Source organism: Galdieria sulphuraria (genome assembly GCF_000341285.1).
Source record: "Galdieria sulphuraria unplaced genomic scaffold scaf_0, whole genome shotgun sequence".
NCBI lineage: Eukaryota > Rhodophyta > Bangiophyceae > Galdieriales > Galdieriaceae > Galdieria > Galdieria sulphuraria.
This window is the reverse complement of record NW_005178475.1, coordinates 260,735-273,984: the sequence shown is the minus strand read 5'-3', so window position 1 is coordinate 273,984 and position 13,250 is coordinate 260,735. Positions and strand designations below refer to the sequence as shown.

General features: G+C 38.2%; 10 protein-coding genes across 12 annotated transcripts; 4 read left to right on the top strand and 6 right to left on the bottom strand.

Moving 5' to 3' along the window:
- The first annotated feature begins 267 nt into the window (after window positions 1-267).
- Window positions 268-1,262, top strand: Gasu_01470 (uncharacterized protein). Its single transcript, XM_005709250.1, has one exon. It carries the CDS (start codon window positions 341-343, stop codon window positions 1,232-1,234), a length of 894 nt encoding a protein of 297 aa, XP_005709307.1. The 5' UTR covers window positions 268-340; the 3' UTR covers window positions 1,235-1,262.
- A 4-nt stretch (window positions 1,263-1,266) lies between these two features.
- On the bottom strand, window positions 1,267-2,097 carry Gasu_01460 (F6I1.3 protein). Its single transcript, XM_005709249.1, has 2 exons — window positions 1,624-2,097; window positions 1,267-1,574 (listed from the first exon to the last, which is right to left on the bottom strand). The coding sequence occupies exons 1-2, from the start codon at window positions 1,906-1,908 to the stop codon at window positions 1,368-1,370; spliced, it is 492 nt and encodes a 163-aa protein (XP_005709306.1). The 5' UTR covers window positions 1,909-2,097; the 3' UTR covers window positions 1,267-1,367.
- A 1-nt stretch (window position 2,098) lies between these two features.
- On the bottom strand, window positions 2,099-2,627 carry Gasu_01450 (CDP-diacylglycerol--glycerol-3-phosphate 3-phosphatidyltransferase). Its single transcript, XM_005709248.1, has one exon. The coding sequence runs from the start codon at window positions 2,605-2,607 to the stop codon at window positions 2,158-2,160; it is 450 nt and encodes a 149-aa protein (XP_005709305.1). The 5' UTR covers window positions 2,608-2,627; the 3' UTR covers window positions 2,099-2,157.
- Window positions 2,628-2,647: 20 nt separating this feature from the next.
- Window positions 2,648-4,012, top strand: Gasu_01440 (mitochondrial carrier (BOU / S-adenosylmethionine carrier)). The gene is made up of 3 exons (XM_005709247.1): window positions 2,648-2,913; window positions 2,975-3,058; window positions 3,115-4,012. The coding sequence occupies exons 1-3, from the start codon at window positions 2,778-2,780 to the stop codon at window positions 3,927-3,929; spliced, it is 1,035 nt and encodes a 344-aa protein (XP_005709304.1). The 5' UTR covers window positions 2,648-2,777; the 3' UTR covers window positions 3,930-4,012.
- Window positions 4,013-4,017: 5 nt separating this feature from the next.
- Window positions 4,018-4,852, top strand: Gasu_01430 (Rab family, other). Its single transcript, XM_005709246.1, has 4 exons — window positions 4,018-4,108; window positions 4,162-4,383; window positions 4,439-4,559; window positions 4,613-4,852. The coding sequence occupies exons 1-4, from the start codon at window positions 4,025-4,027 to the stop codon at window positions 4,720-4,722; spliced, it is 537 nt and encodes a 178-aa protein (XP_005709303.1). The 5' UTR covers window positions 4,018-4,024; the 3' UTR covers window positions 4,723-4,852.
- A 4-nt stretch (window positions 4,853-4,856) lies between these two features.
- On the bottom strand, window positions 4,857-5,717 carry Gasu_01420 (methyltransferase). 2 transcript variants are annotated; one of them, XM_005709245.1, is made up of 6 exons: window positions 5,589-5,717; window positions 5,418-5,533; window positions 5,271-5,364; window positions 5,103-5,221; window positions 4,998-5,051; window positions 4,857-4,942 (listed from the first exon to the last, which is right to left on the bottom strand). In XM_005709245.1, the coding sequence occupies exons 1-6, from the start codon at window positions 5,674-5,676 to the stop codon at window positions 4,880-4,882; spliced, it is 534 nt and encodes a 177-aa protein (XP_005709302.1). In that variant the 5' UTR covers window positions 5,677-5,717; the 3' UTR covers window positions 4,857-4,879. The 2 variants fall into 2 exon arrangements, with proteins under 2 accessions (XP_005709302.1, XP_005709301.1); XM_005709244.1 differs by lacking the exon at window positions 5,589-5,717 and having other exon boundaries at window positions 5,418-5,537.
- Gasu_01410 (PBS lyase HEAT-like repeat domain protein) lies at window positions 5,547-7,927 on the bottom strand. Of its 2 annotated transcripts, none has more exons than XM_005709243.1 (8): window positions 7,770-7,927; window positions 7,660-7,716; window positions 7,538-7,606; window positions 7,005-7,483; window positions 6,409-6,954; window positions 6,114-6,356; window positions 5,963-6,054; window positions 5,547-5,907 (listed from the first exon to the last, which is right to left on the bottom strand). In XM_005709243.1, the coding sequence occupies exons 1-8, from the start codon at window positions 7,828-7,830 to the stop codon at window positions 5,760-5,762; spliced, it is 1,695 nt and encodes a 564-aa protein (XP_005709300.1). In that variant the 5' UTR covers window positions 7,831-7,927; the 3' UTR covers window positions 5,547-5,759. The 2 variants fall into 2 exon arrangements, with proteins under 2 accessions (XP_005709300.1, XP_005709299.1); XM_005709242.1 differs by having other exon boundaries at window positions 5,727-5,907.
- Window positions 7,928-7,937: 10 nt separating this feature from the next.
- Window positions 7,938-8,891, top strand: Gasu_01400 (uncharacterized protein). Its single transcript, XM_005709241.1, has 2 exons — window positions 7,938-8,600; window positions 8,652-8,891. The coding sequence occupies exons 1-2, from the start codon at window positions 7,957-7,959 to the stop codon at window positions 8,713-8,715; spliced, it is 708 nt and encodes a 235-aa protein (XP_005709298.1). The 5' UTR covers window positions 7,938-7,956; the 3' UTR covers window positions 8,716-8,891.
- Window positions 8,892-8,896: 5 nt separating this feature from the next.
- On the bottom strand, window positions 8,897-11,987 carry Gasu_01390 (DNA repair protein REV1). Its single transcript, XM_005709240.1, has 7 exons — window positions 11,069-11,987; window positions 10,958-11,017; window positions 10,760-10,904; window positions 10,607-10,697; window positions 10,266-10,553; window positions 9,982-10,198; window positions 8,897-9,935 (listed from the first exon to the last, which is right to left on the bottom strand). Exons 1-7 carry the CDS (start codon window positions 11,951-11,953, stop codon window positions 8,919-8,921), a joined length of 2,703 nt encoding a protein of 900 aa, XP_005709297.1. The 5' UTR covers window positions 11,954-11,987; the 3' UTR covers window positions 8,897-8,918.
- A 34-nt stretch (window positions 11,988-12,021) lies between these two features.
- Gasu_01380 (uncharacterized protein) lies at window positions 12,022-13,237 on the bottom strand. Its single transcript, XM_005709239.1, has 2 exons — window positions 12,638-13,237; window positions 12,022-12,578 (listed from the first exon to the last, which is right to left on the bottom strand). The coding sequence occupies exons 1-2, from the start codon at window positions 13,208-13,210 to the stop codon at window positions 12,084-12,086; spliced, it is 1,068 nt and encodes a 355-aa protein (XP_005709296.1). The 5' UTR covers window positions 13,211-13,237; the 3' UTR covers window positions 12,022-12,083.
- Between the last annotated feature and the right edge of the window lie 13 nt (window positions 13,238-13,250).

Sequence of the window (13,250 nt, the reverse complement as noted above, 5' to 3'; positions counted from 1 at the left end):
TGCTGTTTGTTACGTCCCACTCTAGTCGGCTCTAGTCATAGTCTTTGTTTGTTTCTTTGGGCTTGGGGTTGTTTATAGAGAAAAAAAAGTTAAAGCTTCGGTGATAATCGTGACGTTTAACCTCTGAGACATGTTACTGAAAGTATTTCAATGAACGATTTAGACCCCAAGAAAGTTTTTTCTTTGTTCGAAAAACGATTTCTTCTGGAAGAATTGTTTATATCCAATAATATACATCCTTTAGCTTACAGGTGTGGGCAAAAGTTGTCTTCATTGTGGTTCAATTATGTGTGGATTTTTGGAGGGATTTTGGATTTAAACCTATTTCTAAGAGGAAGGGATGAGCAAAGTGAATGATGGAGTAGTGGAACAAGTTCGAATCCCACCTTCACTAGCTCCTAGTAAGGACAGTTTAAGTTTATGGAACTTTTCACTTTCACCTGGTTGGACGAAGGAAGAAGTTCGCGTTTTAAGTCTCTGTTTGATGTCGTTTGGTGTTGGTCGTTGGCAGAAGATCGTAGATAGTGGATACCTACCGAACAAGACGATATCGCAGTTGAATTTACAGACTCAGCGGTTGATTGGACAACAGTCTGTGGCAGAGTTTACGGGTCTTTGTATCGATCCAGCTGAAGTGAGGGAACACAATGAGCAGAGGATTGCGCAAGGAGCGAAAACGAAAGGAGGTATCATCGTAAATACAGGTCCCAATCCTACCAAAGAGATTATAATGAGTCGATTGAAAGAAAATTCAAAAAAGTTTGGTTTGAAAGAGGAGCAGATTGCGGTAGCAAAAGCTCAATTGCTGGGAATCGTTGAAGGTCAAAAGATGCAACGGAATTTGGATAAGTTCTCGACCAAGACAAGACAACAAGCTGTATCCGCTATTTTAGAGCAAACAAAAGATGGAGATAAGAAGCAGTTGTGCGTGGACAAAGATGGTCTTCAACTTTATAGTTTGGAAGAAAAAAGTGACAAGGATACACACGAATTGAGAAAGTATTGGGTCAAACTGATGAATACGTTGCACATTATCAATGAGACCATTCACAAACTGCAATCAGAAGCCTCATCAACGGAAGAAAAGAATGCCATGCAAGATATCACCAACGTGGATACAGCAAAGCAATCCGAGTCAGTTCATACAAACTACCATCAGTCAAGTTGTGCGACGAAAGAAGAACGAGTTGATTCATCTTTTTCAGAAAAACAGGGAACAAAAAGACGAAGATGAATGAAATGTGTCCACGTGATGAAAGTTTTCAAACTTCAACTGCAAGGTTCCCATAAAATGGAAAGAGTTTATCAGCCATTTGAAATAACAATAAAGCAGTTCAAGTGCACACACTTGTGTAAAGTATTTTAGGTTAGAGTCGCTCGTTTTTCCCCCTTTCGTGAGAAGTCTTTTCACTATTATCTTCCTCCTCCAACCGAACCAAGTTGTCGGGATCTCTCAAACAATATACGGGTACTTCATAGTAATTACCCAATTCATCGTAGCACGACTCTAAAGTTGCTTCTCTGTTTGCAGGTGTCAAACCAGCTGCCTTTACAATTTCGTTTCGCAAGGTATCCTATTCTTATCGTTGAGAAACACAAGCCAATCAGTTCTTTTCTACTTACTTCAGTTGTTTCTGCTGCAGCTTTTAAAGCTTGCCACATTTCTTGGCGACCTTCTGTTCTAGTATCCCAAAATTCTTCTCTCATTCTTTTCAACTCCGTTTCTGTCAATGGTCCAAAGGGAGGTTCTGCTTTCCAAGGTTTGGGAAGTTGTACAATTCCGTTCCAAGTAGAGCCAGTACTACCCTTTTTAGACTTGCCTTTGAACCATCCACCAACTATACCACGTGTTGTATGTTGGCCATCTGTTTCTTGAGTTGAACGACCCACAACAACACAGTTTCCCATGACACACAATTTTCAACTAACTGGATGGCATAGTCATCACATAACGCCATGCTGAATAAATACTCAATACAGTAGCCATCACACAAGTGATTTGACTAGTCAATAATAAACCAAATATAGGATATGTTCTATTCAACAAATATAAACTAATACTAATCATTTGTAAAGTAGTTTTGAGTTTTCCCCAAATACCAACAGAAACCTTTTTATCCTTATGATTCCTCTCTTCTTCTTCAACTTGCAAGTACATCAACTTACCGATTCTCTTTTACCTAAAGCAGTCATCCATTCTCTCCAAGCTGATATCAATATTTCACGTGATACAATAATACTGGTACAAATGGGTAATAAAATACCTCCTCTATGGGAAGATAAGAGTATCAAGGCAATGGTTACCAACAGTTTATCAGCAACGGGATCCAAAAAGGATCCAAAGGAACTCGTACAATTCCATTTTCTTGCCAAATAGCCATCCAAGTAATCAGAAAAGGAAGCCAACGCGAAGATACTTAGACATACTATACCAGAGTTGGCTATAGGAAGATAGAATATAAAGACAAATAGTGGAATAAGTGCAATACGAATCCAAGTAAGAATCAGTGGAATACGCAATATCCAACGAGTAGGAGGTGGTTTCCAAGGTAATGGATGGTCCTTTGAATCTGGAACTTTCAAACCACTATTATTATGGTCGTCCATTCTGAAAATAGAATGACAAAGTATTTGATACTTTTCAATCTTATGAAAACTTGGAAACAAATAGTTGACACTTTTATGCCTCTTTTGGAGAAGATGAAGATGAGCTATTTGTTGTACAAAAGGACACAAGACACTGAATCGTCCGTTCCACATCGATGAAGAAATTGTGAATGACAGTTCTACACTACTCCGTTGCTCAGTATCCGTTGATATCATTCTGGTCAAGTTGTCAACAAAAGTGTTATCCATCTTCTGATTGGAATCAACCAGCTGTATTTACTTTTGTCTCGAAAACAGATCAAAGAGGTGAATCCAAGTTGAATAACTTTACACCCACCCATATTCAATCGTGAGTGGTTATTTTTAGTGACGGAGAATCAATTTCTTCCAGTGTCTCATAACAAGAAAAGTTCTGTAGAGAAGGAACCTTCACCTTCTTTATCTTTTCGAGGTAAGTAATGATCCAGTCATAAAACAAAAAGAGGAAGGAACTGGCATGTGGAATAGTGGGTCTCATTTCTGGTGCTTTTGCTGGAGCTATCGTCGATTTTGTTCTATTTCCTTTGGATACTTTGAAAACTCGTTTACAAGTTCGTCAAGGAGTTGCCTGGTCAACTTTGTTATTTCGTGGTATTTATCGTGGACTTGGACCTGCAGTGGCTGCTTCTGCACCTGCTGGAGCTGCTTTTTTTGGTACTTATGACTTTACGAAACATATAACTAGCCAATGGTTATCAGAACCTTATCAAGTATTGGGTCATATGTTGTCAGCTATTGCAGGAGATGTGGCAGGAAGTACTGTTCGAGTACCTTTTGAAGTAGTCAAACAAAATCTCCAAGCTGGTATATTTTCCTCTTCTCGTCAAGCTGTTTCTCATATTATCCAACGAGAAGGAATAGTTGGTTTATATCGTGGTTGGCTTTCATTGATATTGAGAGAAATTCCATTCGATATTATAGAATTCCCACTTTATGAATATTTAAAGAAACAATGGAGAAGAAGAAGGAATGGAGCAGCTTTAGAAACTTGGCAAAGTGCTACTTGCGGTAGTATTGCTGGTGCAGTTGCTGCAGCGTTCACAACTCCTTTGGATGTAGCCAAAACGAGACTCATGTTACAAAATAGTCCTTATCGAGGAATTGCTTCCACAATATTACGTATTGCTAAAGAAGAAGGAATTCCTTGTTTATTTTCTGGTATCGTACCTCGAGTATTATGGATTGGTTTAGGTGGTGCTATTTTCTTTGGTAGTTTTGAGACTTGTAAACAATGGCTTCTCATTTCATCGAATGATGTGGATATTCCATCATCGTTGACTTGATGAATGTGCAGACAAGGATCACTCCTTTGACCAAATATAAACTAGTGTTTCTAGGTGACCAAGCAGTAGGAAAAACGAGTATTATTACCCGTTTTATGTATGACAAGTTTGATAACAACTATCAAGCTACTATTGGAATCGATTTCTTGTCGAAGACCATGTACTTGGAAGATCGAACGGTAATAAAAGTTGGGTTTGGATAGACAATGTCTTTGAAACATTCTATATCAAGGTTCGTCTACAGTTGTGGGATACCGCAGGACAAGAAAGATTTCGTTCCCTTATTCCTTCCTATATAAGGGATTCTTCAGTGGCTGTCATCGTTTACGACGTCACCAACAGAGCCAGCTTCCTAAGTGTGAATAGATGGTTGGAAGAAGTAAAGAATGAGAGAGGAGAAGATGTTGTTTTGGTGTTGGTAGGAAATAAGACTGATCAAGCAGAACGTAGACAAGTAGGTGGTGTTGGTTCAAAGTAAAGAAACTCAATGATATGGTTTTGTTTCATAGGTCAGTACGGAAGAAGGTGAAGCAAAAGCAAAGGAATATGGAATTATGTTTATGGAAACAAGTGCCAAAGCGGGTTTCAATGTAAAGGCTTTATTTCGAAAGATTGCCTCTGCATTGCCTGGTAAGAGAAAGTTGACAAGATATTCTTTGTGTTGTTCTATATGATGGAAATAGGAATGGAAAGTGTACAGGAACCTAGTCATATGCAAATGGTGGATATCAAACTCAATACAACAAATACAGAAACAACGGAATCGAACCACGTCCAACGTTGTCGTTGTTAGTAGTCCTTTTCAAAAATGCTATACAAGTGAAAGTTTCCAAAGTCTTCCATATGGATGATGTGTAGTGGAATGGGTGATATCTTCAGTTGCCAAGCATCTAATAACCAACCTAAGGAATAGAGAAAATATCCAATTATGATAAAACACAATGCCCTTTTCACAACTTACCCACAGAACGTTTACAACTTCGTTCTTGATAAACTGTATATAATCCAAGTCCCTAGTTGAACATTTCTTTTCATCTTTCATTCATTCGATCATAAAGATAGATATACCGAATGATATCGAACAAGTGAAGCAATAGTCATAACAAGGGATTCCAAGTGCTTCTAAAAATAGGATCTTATCCGTTTTTCTCAACAACTCTTACAAAGACATACGGGTTCATAGAACAAGTCTGAACCAATCACAATATCTAGTTTATCGATGGGATGGTCCATTTCAAAAGGATAGCAATCACCCCAATTGATTGGATACCACTGACCTATCGATTGTAATCCTATTCTTTTCAAGTTTTGTAACTTCAAAAGAGCCTCCATTCCAAATACCATTTCTCTCTATATTTCTTTCCAACAAAAGTTGTGCCATCTTATTTTCTCGCTTATCTGCAAAGTATACTTTATGGGCACCCAAAACAGCACTCTGAATAACTGTAAACTTCATAGCTCAATAAGGAAACTTTCACAACAACTTACAACCAAACCTGGAAGACCAATACCAGCACCCAACTCTAATACACACTTGTTTTGTATCAACTCTGGATGCATTTCAATATATTTGGACAAGATAAAACTACTTGGCCAACAAAACACTAATTGTATAGCCAACATAAAACAAGCAAATAAGAACAAACAAGTCTCAACAACCTGGTGGTTTATCGTCTTCAGAAGAACAACCCAAATATTCTTCATAAGATATACGAGAACCATCAGATAATATGTATTCCTTGCTCATCAAGTTTATCGACAAAGAAACATTCAAAAATGAATTACCAAAAAAACCTAAACCAATCAATCATATCCCCTCAGTTTCATCCCTCAATCCCTTTTTAACAACGATCGAGAAGCAGCTGCTGCAACTGCTTCGTTATTATCTTTAGATAAGAAATACAAGGCTTGTTGAATAGTTTCCGAAATTGACATATTGCCTAAACATTCTGCAACACGCTGACGAATAGCAGGTTCACTATTTCATATCCATACATAAAATGAACAAAAATCATTCTTAAAACAACACACACCTTGAACCAATCAGAGAAATTACTGGCTTCTCTGCACAGTCACAGCCAATTTCTCCCAAAGCAGATATGAAAGCTTGCTGCATCATATGTATCTATATTTCATATTCTTCAGTAAACCAATCCATTCTATTCTAAGAACTGACAACAATACCTCTGAATTAACTGGATCCTCTTGAAAACAGCCTTCTCTTTCCATGGCTTCCAATAAAAGAGAACAAGAACTCTTCTGCTTCAAATTGCCAATAGAAACAGCACAACTGAAACGAACAAGCCAACTCTCATCTTCCTTCAATGCCTTGGCCAAAGCATTCAAGGCTGAACAATGTTCAAGAAAACCAAGTCCACCAGCTGCAGCAGCACGAACTGCATAATCTTCTGAAGAGTCTCCGAGTACCTAAAATGAAATTTCCATAAACTCAATTTCAGGCAATGAGACTTTGACTAACCTTGCACAATGCATTCACTGCTGCTGTCACAACATACTCATTTCTACCAATTCTCTCTTGTTGTGAAATAAAACCCAATACATTGCAAGCCAAAGATTGAACTTCAATATATCTATCTTTCAGTAATGGACTGATCAATTCATAAACAACATAAGCTGGTACAGTCAGATCCTTTTCTAGTTCTATCATTGCAATCATCTTTTTGCCACGGTCATTGCCGTTTAAGATTTCCATAATATCTCGGTAATGCATCTTGGTTCGAATAGGTTCAGGTTGCTTGTCAACTAGCTTGATTTCATAAAAGTTGGCTTCTAAAATGCTTGCCAATGACTGTTTGGCAGTTGCAGCTACAATGGGAGATACATCTTCATCACGCAGTTTGTGCAATGTCTCTCGAGCTTGCATATCATTTGGCCATTTTTTTAACGCCGATGCAACATTTTGTCGGACTACTTCACTAGGAAAAGTTGCATATGGAAGGACTACATCTAAGCTTTCTGTTGAAACCCTGTCAGACAATGCTATCGATGTCACAGCAGAACGAATCTAATATAAGAAACTTGAGCAATATTCATCAAAGAATAAATCAGCCATACCAATAATTCGCTAAGTTGATTCTCTTGTAATAATTTGACACAACATTCCGCGGCTTTTTCCTTTTGTAGACTTTGCAATGACATGATGGCACTATAACGTACAATTTCATGTTCCATTTGATCTTCCAGAATTATGCGCAACATATGAACAGCTTTCTCACTGTAGTTGTTCAAAGCTGCAGGGTTCCATTGTTTCCAATTGTCAAAAATGAAGGCAATTCCATTACAAGCTGATGCTCTAACAGAATGGTCAGGATCATGCTGGGAGGCATGAAACAACTTTTCAATACAATTCAAGTTGCCAATCTTTCCCAAAACAAAGTATGCTGTGTTCCTAGTTTGAACGTCATTGGAGTTTAGAACCTCAGACTTGAACAGCAGCTCTAGCGCCTGTTCTTTAGGCTCAAAAGAACACAATTTTACGAGTGCCAACAGCCTCGTGCTTTGGTCTTTTTCTTTCAATTTTTCAGCCAATAACACTAAATAGGACGGATTTTCAGAAATAACAGCAACTAGTACAAATGATAACCTACGCTTTGGGGACGCTGAATTAGAACTCTTCTTTGACGAGTTGTCTTGCATGGTCAACTTTTTCACCACTCCTATATAAGAAAAATGGGTCACATTAGTTAAGCCTACTGTAGAAGCAACTAACCATAAGTCTTCTTCCACACAGCTACTTTGTTCACTTTTCTAGAAACCAAAACTTGACCTATTGTATTCTGCATTTTAGCAACTTTGCAACTTACAAGTCCAAAAACTCACTTTTCGTTACAACTAGTGGGTTCACTGATACGCAAAATGTTTGGAAACCAACCGACTCCATTTTGACACACAAATTCATTTCATGGCGGTAGACATCGTTTGACTCTGAGCTCAGAAAATCCTTCTATCGATGACTCGGCTCTACTCTTCTTGAACCATTTGCAACACAACGCAAAGTTATCATGACATGGAAGGTTTCTTATTCGTTTCTTACTCGGTGATTCATAGTCGTCGTAAAGTAGGTCATGGGAGCTTGATGAGGCACTTGAGTGAACCTTCACAACACCTTCCAACGAGGTTACTACGTTTGAAACAACACAACTGTACAACCAAACACATGAGAATGAACAAGTCCCGTTCCTGGCAAGACGTTCCTCCCTTTCGAGATGCCCCTGAACGAGTTCTTCAGCGATCTTTCGATTCGTTCTTACAAGAGTTGGCTTCCATTCAAGAGCCAACTCCAAAGTGTTTGGGAATCATTGGCACTAGAAATTGTTCACTTGGTCACCAACAACTGATCGAGTTGATATCTTATGCTAGTATTTTGGTTGGAAACCACTTATATACGTCAGGAGGGGGTGGAACGAATGCTGCTGCCATACGAGGAGCACTTAGAGCCAACAAACCGGAGCAACTGACGGTTATTTTACCTCAAAGTCAAGTTAAGCAGCCAGAAGAGATACTTGCGCTATTGAAAACGGTTCGAAATGTACACGAGATGCCTCATAATGATGACTTGCCGTTGGATGTGGCTTCTCGTCTCTGCAATTCTGTGATTATAAGTAAGTGTCAACAAATCATTTCCTTTGCGTTTCATGACAGCCATGTTGTGTAAGTATTTCCTTTTGAAGATGTGACAAGTTTAAGCTTTCGTCTCTATAGGTTGGAAGCTGTGAATGAAACCAAAGCATTGAAAAAATTGGTTACGTTATTCTACTTGGACTAAAAAATAACAATGACTTGGACAAGTTAGGTTGTTTTCAATCTAATTTCAATACAGCTCCATTATAAGTCTTACGCATTGCACACTGTATTATTTCCTCTATTTCTACAACCATATCTGGTATCCAATTATCTTGATGTTCTCTTGCAATATTTACAAGTAAACGCATAAATCCTAATTCCATCTTCTTCAAAATGACATTCAATCTATAAAATATGTTGTTTTATACCTTGAACTTGATACAGACGTCCATTCTCTACTTCATGAAGGACAGAAGCAAAAAGTGCTTCTTGATGTTTTCTTCGCAAATCAGGTTGAAACGACTGTATCTGCGTTATCCATATTCGAAGATGCTTTGATAACTCTACAAAAGGGTCATTCATTAAATTATGTAGACTCTGATACCAAGTCTCTTGTTCCTGACGAACAGAATTCACCATATTCGAATATTCTAAAGGAATATGAATTTTTGGTTTCTTCGCATGTTCCACATCTTGTAAAATTTCCAAACATTCGCGAATGGATCGAGTCTGAAATTCTTCTGCAACAACAAGTTGAGACAAGCCTTGATCCTTGGCCTGATAAATATCATCCAACTGAGTCAAAGTAGGCTGCAAAAAAGATGGATTTGTTTTGTTACATTTGCTGCGTGCTCTTTTCGAAACACCAAAGGAAGACATTGCTGAAGAATTTCCCCAAAAAACACGTTGATTACATGATTGAGCATCCTTTAGCAATTCCTGTTGAATTTCATTCGGAAGTTCCACAAATACTTCACGACTCCAACCATTCTTGGTGATTAATTCATCCAATGAATGATTGCTTCGTTTGTTATTTGGAGATACTCGTATGTCATTTGACTTTTCATGATACATGGTTTTTCCCATAATATTCTGTTTGGAAGGCATTCGACTCATTTTTAAACAACCATCTATACGCAACTGTTGTGGATTCCTATCAAGCTGGAAATATTTTGATAATGTTATGCCACTATTGTGTCGCTTGTGATGATGACTGCTAAACTCGAGTCCAAAACAGTGGATACCAACTCCACGTAACTCATCCAAAGGAATATTCAATGACTCGTGTAACGTTAAACAACGAGGACCGATTTCCAAAGCCGAGTCACTGATGGGAAACGAAGTAGACTTTGAAAACTCATCTACTAAGCCACAACCCAAATATTTTCTTGGAGGTGGAGCATTTCTTTGTTTTCTCAGAACCTAAACTTATTCAATAAATTCATACGGCAAAAATGTGAATCAATACCTTGTACGTTAATTTCGTAGCCTTGGCATCCGCAGCTTTCAATCTTTCACAAACAACATCAACTGGCATGGTATTCACTGAGATTCCATCATAAAAACAACAAAGCATTATTACAAACCGATATCCAATATGAATTTTTTGCATTTCTCGACTCCTTTGTAAATTATTCTCAAAACGAACTCCCCAGTTAACTTCTGCTCCTATGGATTTTGGAGGACTATAAAATTATGATAGAAACTTCAATACACCAGGGCCTTGCAATATAAGAAGAATAGCAACATTACCGGTAAAGTTCTAAAGGTCTTTCGTCCTTTCCTCTACATGTTTCAAAAATTGATAGAGCAGTTTGTTTTCCAAACTCCTTTTCCAATCTTTCCAAAGAAAGCTCACGCAGCTGTTGACAAATAAATATATTCATCGAGTGCAAACGACGACGGGTCATCCAGCCTACACCAGGAAGTTCTTCTACTGGTAACAAAGATAACTTTTCCATGGCTTGGTGAGACCATATTGCAAATTGTCCATTAGGTTTTGCTTTTTTGGTCGCTAATCTAGCCAATGTCTTATTTGAACTGATATAAACAAATCAATAACTCAAATGAACATGTTCTCCATTTTAGCTCACCCAATTCCTATGGAAGCAGTGCATCCGGAAATTCTCTCAATTTCTAGACGCAATTCCATCGCCAAATCCTCGATATTGCGGATTTCCTTATCTTTTCATAGTTCGACAATAATGAAGAGTGCTTTCGCAACAGAATGAAACAACGTATCATACCTTTCATCCTGACGGGAAGCACAATACCTGTCATTTCTAAATAAGCTTCATCTACAGAAACAGCTTCTACTCTTTCGGCGTATTCCAAAAACTTTCGGTAAATAAGTTCAGATGTTTTCTCATATGCTTCGAAATCATAAGGAACCTATGAACAACGCTTCATAAGAGTCAATGAAAACGCTTCCTCTGATTCTATACCGTTATTAGTGAAGGTGCCAGTTTTCGAGCTTCTCCAACAAACATGCCTGCATGAATTCCCTACCAAACGAATATCACTATTTGCTTTTTCCAAATGTAACTTTGGCTTACAAATGCTCTTGCTTCGTAGTTCGCACTCGATATTTCACACGACGAGTCCACAATTTCTGAATTTTGACGAGCATGACATACAGCGATGGGTTGATTTCTTAGACTAGGCGTTTTTGCTAGTGAAACAGCAGCAAAGAAGCAATCCATATCCACATGAAAGATAACTCGTTCGCTAGTTTTCGATCTATCATAAGGCAGTTTGCATAATGTGCCTTCTTCGGCAACCATTCTGGCTAATATTTTTTCGTATCTGGCACGAAAAGAACCAATAAAATGCAGTCTTGACTGTGCAAAAAAGTCTCGTACAAAGTTGGGGTTCTCATTGGTCGAATGAGATGCAGTTCGTCTGTAGTATAAAGTCCTATCCGGTTTCGTACCGTGAACTATGTCAGTTTCCACTAAACTATTGTTCAACTGCTCGTTTGTCGTTTGCAGCTGCTTTTGATGGTCATCCAATATTCCCGGCGTCAAATATCTAGCCACTGGCTGAATCTTTTTGTTGACGAAGGAATCAACAACCCACTGTGGTCTTACTACACAAATGGAGTGGAGACGATATTTCTTCAATTCTTTTATCTTGGACGCGGATAAATTTTCTGCGACAATATGCGTTACGAGATGACGAGAAAAATACGTTTCAAAGTTGCCGCCTCCTAAACCCATGAGCTGTCTCAATTCTTCTCGGCTAGGTGAGGTTTCACCGTCAACCCATATGGTCACTCCAGAAAACACCTTACAAGTTTCCGTATTTTCAAATTCTTTATGAAACTGGACCCTCAACTTGTCTTCTTTGGCGTCCATGTACGCTCTAAAATCTCCATCCCAGTCTTTCAAAGTTTCAGAGGTGTCGAATTTTTCAAGATTATCAACAAGAAAGCTTTCCATATTAGGTACGAAAACAAAAAAACTCTTCTAACCAACAGTCTTATGTTGTTTCCATAACTTGGGCGCCATTAGAATGGCTCATTTTTCTTTCCATTTTTTAAAAGGGAGGAGAATGCGTATCTTGACATATTTATTCCAATTGTCCAGAAAAAGAAAGAACCGAAAAGACAAGAAATAGTATGCCTCCAATAAAACCAACTGTTCGTTCCGATATTCGACTAGCAAGTAATCTTCCCCCAAGTACAGCTAAACCAGTACACACAAAATGACCAGCAATAGCACCGATACAAACACCGTACATATCTTTCGAAGCTGACAATGCAACAGTTGCCACTTGAGAACGATCTCCCCATTCAGCTAAAAATGTTAAACTAAATGAACGAACAAATACAGGTGAGAACAACTGTAACGCCACATGGGAAACAAATGGATAAAATGTTGGAGCGGTCGTGTTATGATGAAGTTGACCATTGGAAGCAGATGAACTATTGCTTCTCGCATATTTGTTGCGTGAACCAATTGAATCGGAACTCAGACTCATATGAAGTCGACTTTCGGATGACTCACTGTGATAAGATCCTGTAGTAATTTGTTCCTCCAATTCATTCAACTCGTCATCTACATTCTATATAAAGCCGAGGACGGAGAAAGTTATCTCAATTCTAATATCAACAATCAACTTACTGAAGTATTATTTGAACGAGATATCCACCAATCTCTTAATAACTGAATGCCAAAATAAGCAAATAAAACCCCGGCAGCTAAGCTCGTGTATTTCTTACTAAATAACAAAGGAAACGTTTTACCCAGTGCGACAGATAAAAGGGTCATACATAAAAGTGCACATAGTGCTCCTTGAAATACCAAAATGCGTGAGTTTTTCATGGCCATGATTGCCGCAATAAAGAAAGTTTTGTCTCCTAGTTCCGTCACAAGAATCATGAAAAGTGACTGAATGAAAGAAGGAAGAAAGGCTCTTCTATCCATCCTTTCAAGAAAAGGGAATAGTTTACTTATTCCTTTAGTTGTTTCTTCTGCCAAGTCGCCGGTAACAGAAGTTCGTGTTGGAGTGTTTGGAAACCAACTCGAGTGGTGAGCCAAGTTGTCTACAACACTCTGTTTCCCTGATATAACGTTGAATCGTTGCTGGTTTTGCAAGCTGTCAACACAAATAAACAAGCAACAAAATACGCAAAGGAGTACCAAAAGATAACTAGAATGAGGAAACCATTCAAATACTTTTCTTCGAACTGACATTATCATGAACAGATTCTCTATCTCACAAAAAGATTCAAAG